Source organism: Chrysochloris asiatica, unplaced genomic scaffold (assembly GCF_000296735.1).
Source record: "Chrysochloris asiatica unplaced genomic scaffold, ChrAsi1.0 scaffold00306, whole genome shotgun sequence".
Classification (NCBI taxonomy): domain Eukaryota; kingdom Metazoa; phylum Chordata; class Mammalia; order Afrosoricida; family Chrysochloridae; genus Chrysochloris; species Chrysochloris asiatica.
In genome coordinates this window covers 2,700,170-2,705,996 of record NW_006408824.1, presented here as the reverse complement: position 1 = coordinate 2,705,996, position 5,827 = coordinate 2,700,170, and the positions used below count along the sequence as shown (strand labels likewise).

The window sequence follows — 5,827 nt, the reverse complement described above, 5'->3', positions numbered from 1 at the left end:
AATGTAAAACTGATGATCTGCCCTGTAAACTTTCACTCAATCCACAATAAAAACTTTAAAAAAAAGATGGAGGTTGCCCAAGGAAAGATGAAGAGGTAGCATAAGACACAGTAGGAAGGAATACAAGAGTTAAAGTGAATAAGGGTAAATACTGTTAACTGAGGGTATGTGAAGTGATTGCCAATCATTGTCATGAAACACAGTATATGATTTGTTGGATGTAAAACTCATGAACAGCTCTGTAAACCTTCACTCAATACACAATGAAAAGTTTAAGAAAAAGGTTAAGCTACTACTCTTATCTCATTGGAACACTGGGAAACAGTTTTGAAAAATATTATGCACTTTTCTATAGAATGATGTATCAAAAAGCACCTCCATCATGACCCAGTGAATAGCCAAGGGGGTCACAGAGTACGGTCACCCCTGAGAATCTCGGTAGAGAAAGTATTGCCCTGAGTGAATAGGGAGGCTGCTGGGTCTGGCACCAGAGCAAGGACAGTTCCGGAGGCAGGAGTTGTCTCTGAACACTCTAGTCTTCATGTCACACAATGACTGATTCAGAGTATGGGCAGCATGGGGCGATCATGGCCCACTTCTGAGGGCTGGGGATGCTGGTGATGATTAGAACTGGGAAGTAGCCACCTGGCCTGGTTTGCTGCCCTCAGTTCAGGGCTCAAAGTACACATCTGTGACCTCCCACAAGCCCCTGGGACCCACATTGCCCCACCCTGACCCACCTCCCTGGTCACTTTCACATGAAGGAGCTTAACCTTGGGCCTGGGGTCTGAAAGCTGGTGTTGATTTTATTTGCATGAATGGACCCACCCTTCTCTCAAGAGTATAAAGAGGGCAATGGAGGATGAGGAAGCTCAGCTCCAGGACTCAGGACCAATCTTCACCATGGTCTGGACCCCTCTCCTTCTCACCCTCCTTGTTCACTGCACAGGTGACTACACTGGAGTCTGGGAAAGGTCCTGGGGGAACACATGGGACCTTGCTTTCTCTTCCTGTCTCTAGACCCAGAGTCACCATCTCTGTGTCTCCCCTACTTCCAGGATCCTGGGCCCAGTCTGTGCTGACTCAGACGCCCTCTGTCTCTGGGAACCCAGGCCAGCGGGTCAGTATTTCCTGTACCGGAAGCAGCACCAACGTCGGGGGTAGCTATGGTGTGCTATGGTACCAACAGTTCCCAGACTCGGCTCCCAAACTCCTCATCTATGGTAATAGCAACCGACCTTCAGGGATTCCGGATCGATTCTCAGGTTTGAAGTCTGGCAGCTCTGGCTCCCTGACCATCACTGGGCTGCAGCCTGAGGATGAGGCTGTTTATTATTGCCACTCCTATGATGTTAGCCTGAATGCTCACACAGTGCTCCAGGCCAACAGGGAAGTGAGACAAAAAACCCCATTCTCATCTGCCAGGAGGAGATTCACTGAAGCTGCCTACTTGATACCAGCTGGGCCTTCTGCTTATTCTTGAGCTGCTACCATTCTGGGCCCAACTACCCCATAGGACTCTGCCTGGGAGGGAGCCATTGCCACTAACTACAATCCCTTCCTGGATAAATTGGCTCATTGGAAACAGAAAAAACATAATTTCCATCAGATGGGGATACAAACTGCTTGTATGAAAGCCTGGAGCTGGGGTGGCAGGGTCCAGCTGTGATCATCTCAGACACAGCCTCTGACTGGTTTTGTTGTGGTTGTTAAGTGATTCAACTGTTTTCTAACCCATAGTGACCTTGTATGAGGTTTCTGAGGGGAGGCTGGTGGGTCTGATCTGCCAACATTGTGGTCCAAACTAACCCTGTGATCCAATTGCATTATCCGGCAGCAACCACAGCAGAACCCTTTGACCAGGGAATCCTGTATCTCCATCATCAGCTCTCCCTCTTTCTAAGAGATTCCAGAGCTCTGTCTGCTTAGCCCTCAATGTGATTCTCTCATCTCCCTCACCAGCGGCCCACCTGTCCGTTTCTTATAGAACTCTTCTTGTGGAGTGTGGAGGCCTGAGATCACAGTGGCTCCACATAATAAACATTGGGCTGCAAACCACAATTGTCTGGGGTTTCAGCTCCCAGGTGCTCTGTGGGAGAAAGATGGAGCTTTGTGCTCCCTAAAAGATTTAAAAAGCTGTAGAGATCCTATACAGGGCAGCTATGAGTTGGAGTCTACTTAGCAGCACTTAACAACAACAACAATGGAGGTAGAATTGATACATGAGAGAATTCATAGTTAAAGTGTACCTTTAAATGCTTTGGCATATTGAAATGTCCTTGAAAATATCACCACCATCAAGTTAGTGATTATGGCCACCACACCAACAGTCTCCTCATAGTGACTTGGAATCCGGCTCTATGTGCCCACAGTAATGTCCTCACCTGGCAGTTTCTCATGTGAGTTCTGTCACTGTTCTTTGAGTTTCAGGTCCAAAATGTATAAACAGTAAATGTATATACAGTAAATATACTTTGTCCCCATTTTCAGCTTCTTTCATTCATACTGTATTTGATCACAGAGAGGACCCATTATGATTTTCCAGAGCCCTAACTGGTGTGGTATTGTAAGCAGCGGACTTCTAATCCCAGGTCATTGGTTCAAAGCCACTAGCCATTCCTCTGCAATCCTATCCAGCCTCCCTATGACAAAACCAACACTAAGGCACGTAACAGTAATAACAAAAACAACATCACTTATCCAGTGGTAGCTCTCTTACCTTCCATGTGGTAGATGCAGCTTTGATTCTCCCCTAATGCACCTCATATGCAGCTACCACACAGTTATCAGTGGAGAGCTGAGTGTTGCTATGATGCTAAAGAGATGTTAGCAGAACTTCCTGATTATTACAGACTAGGAAGAAAGGCCTGGTGATCTACTTCCAGCATCAGTCAGTGAAAATCCTATGTGTGGCAATGGTTTGATTTCCTACTGATCATGCAGATGGCATAGGACTGGGAAGGTATTCATTCCCTTGTGCATGGTGTTATCATAACTAGGGGTCAATTGAATGGCAGGTAGCAACAACTTGCCTCTTTGACTTCATGGACTCATTTAGAAAAATACTAAAAATCTTATTTTCTATCAGCAAATAAACATAGTCCAATGAATATAGTCAATTTTTAATATTATTTTTAAAAGTAATTAAAACAATTATGAAGGACCCTAGAGTGGCATGCCATCTAGACCTGGTACATGCTGTGCCAGACGAGTGAGTTGCCAGCTTGTGTCTCATTTTATACACATCACAGTGACTTTACTTCTTTCTGATGCTGAATAGGAAATACATGGATAAGATGCCATATATTAAAACGTAATGAACAGTCCCTCCCCCTCCTAAATGCTCTCTCCAGGTCTCTTATCTTTATGAAGAATAGATTAGTGGTATTGGTCCTTCCACATCCTTCCAATGAGAGTCAGCCAGTCACAGATGGATGTGGGCTCAAGTAAGTGTCAACTTTGCAAGTCTGTATCCACAGCTATGTTTATCTTTAAAATAATTGCTACTTACTGCAGAGTTTCAGTCCTTAACCGTGTGGGTTTATTTAGTCTGCAGACCATTTTGTGATGTGTTCCCAGGCAGTGGAAGTTGAATGTGAGGGCTGTGCACCATGCCCAGCAGACGGCACTGCAATTTAGAAATACAATACAAGCAGGTTATTTTCATTTGAATTTCATATAAGCAATTTTATTGTAAATATTTTGTGTCACCTTTACTGGGCCAGGAAACAGCGTTTTGGCAGTTGAGATATAGAAATCCCCCATGAGGAGACTGAATATAATTTTATGCTGTGGTCTCCTGTGAGCAGTCAATAACCTGAAGGGAAGCTTCCTAGGGAGGGTGACCTCCTTCCACTATATTGTACACTCTGGCAAGACTTGGTACCTCTCTGTGAGTCTGAATCTTGCATCTTCCTCAACCTCTGAATTCTGGTTCTTTAGAGTTAGAGCAAGTGGACTGCTCTTGATAACTGTCAATGCTGGAAGTTGTCAGCAGCCTGCCTTTTATGTGAACAAGTGAAAATCTGTTGTCTGACCTGTTTAATCATGGTTCATTTGACCCTGACTTAGGACTCTCTCACCTCGACAACTGTGTGCGACATTTCCTTGATATAAACTTCTCCTTTTATGTACATGTATATGTTACATTGATTTTGCTTCCCTAGAAAACATAGTCTAAGATATTTGGTAACCATAGTAGGTCTAAAGAAGCAATATTATAAAAATTAGTTTTCTAAATTAACTCCGGTGCGGTGGTGTGGGATAATGCACTGGATCACAAAGTCAGTTTGGACCAAAAGGTTGGTGGTTCAAACTTAACAGACACCCCTTGGAAACCTTATACAGGGTTATGAGTAGGAACCGACTCAATGGTACTTAATAACAACAACGAATTTATTCTCAAGTCTGACTAGTTTTAAAGGTGCTGTTAACTATGAATCCACTAGGAAAACAGCAAGTGTGTTGTCAATCTGTGGCCTATGGTAGCAAAATACCATTACCAATAGATCAAGTACTCGAGAGTAGAGAGGATGTGGGTGACCATTTGTAGAAATTTTTTTTCTGTAATTTTGTCAGGATGAGATGTATATAGAAGCTGTTTCATTGTCTCTACTTACAGTAGAGCAAGCGTTAAAGGAAAGAGAAACTCAGGATGGGGGTTTTGTGGTTGTTGTTAAGATCAGCAAAGTCAGTGTCAACTCATAGCAACCCTATGTAGGGTCTCTGAGGAGCAAATGGTGGGTTTGAAATGCCAACCTTGGGGATCAAACTGAACTTTCAGTCCAGTGCATTATCCTGAAGTGCCACACAACTTCAATCTAAGAAGACACAAATCAGCAAAAGATCTCTATAACAGTTCTAAAAGTTTCTACTTGTGCCCTGAAAGAAAGCTTTATTTCATGGAGTAGCATAAATGATATTGCTGAATATCAAACCCTGAAACATATTACATGAGTGGCTAAATTACAACACCAGCTAATAACCAATTCCAAATGGTGTCTGATGTTAATGTGAGAGAAATATTTTGGAAGAATGAGATCCTGAAACTTAGGAGGGGGGCATATTACAGTAGTTGTAAAGTACCATTGAGTCTGTTCCAACTCATAGTGACCCTGAAGTGCTCTTGGACCAACAGGTGGCTTTGAATCAGTGGTTAGCACGTCAGTACTTACCCTACAGAGCCACATAAGTAGTACAAGAGCCACTAGCTTCCCTTGAATCATTTCTACCGACAGAACCAGCCTTCTTAGCCTCTGGTGATAAGATTGAACAAGAGAAGATGATAAATCATTGTGTGAGCTATCACAAGGGACAGCCCAGGTGATGAGATTAACCTAGGTGTTAATGTATGCGTCAAGGAGCTCTGGTAGCATAGTGGCTACAAGTCGGGATTTTAACCTCCAAGCCAGCAGTTCAAAACTACCAACAGTTCCATTGGAGAAAGATGAGGCTTTCTGTTCCCTTAAAGATACACAGCCTCAGAAATACTATGCAGGGTGTTATGTGCCCGAACTGACCCCCTGACACAAAACCACCACCACTAATATATGAGACATTGCTTAGGGCAGAACTTGAGGTAGAACATTCCTAGAAATGCAATCATCACCCATTATTACTCCTAGACCTATAACTCAACTTAAGTCCCACTGAGTCCAAAAAGTAAATTACAAATTGTGATACTGGAGGAGGTACTCCAAAAGAACTGCTTGGTGGGAGAACAAACAAGATGGTGGATCGGGTAGAAGTGCAGTAAGGAGTTCCACCAACAACAACCCATACTACTCGACCAAGCAAGCGCAGGGGATGGTACCAGAACTCTGAACCA

The 5,827-nt window shown here is 43.6% G+C and overlaps 1 gene segment (V, D, J or C); it reads left to right on the top strand.

Moving 5' to 3' along the window:
• The first annotated feature begins 903 nt into the window (after positions 1-903).
• On the top strand, positions 904-1,483 carry LOC102837300. The segment is given in 2 exon segments: positions 904-949; positions 1,059-1,483. Coding segments are annotated over 2 exon segments (471 nt in total).
• Positions 1,484-5,827: the final 4,344 nt, after the last annotated feature.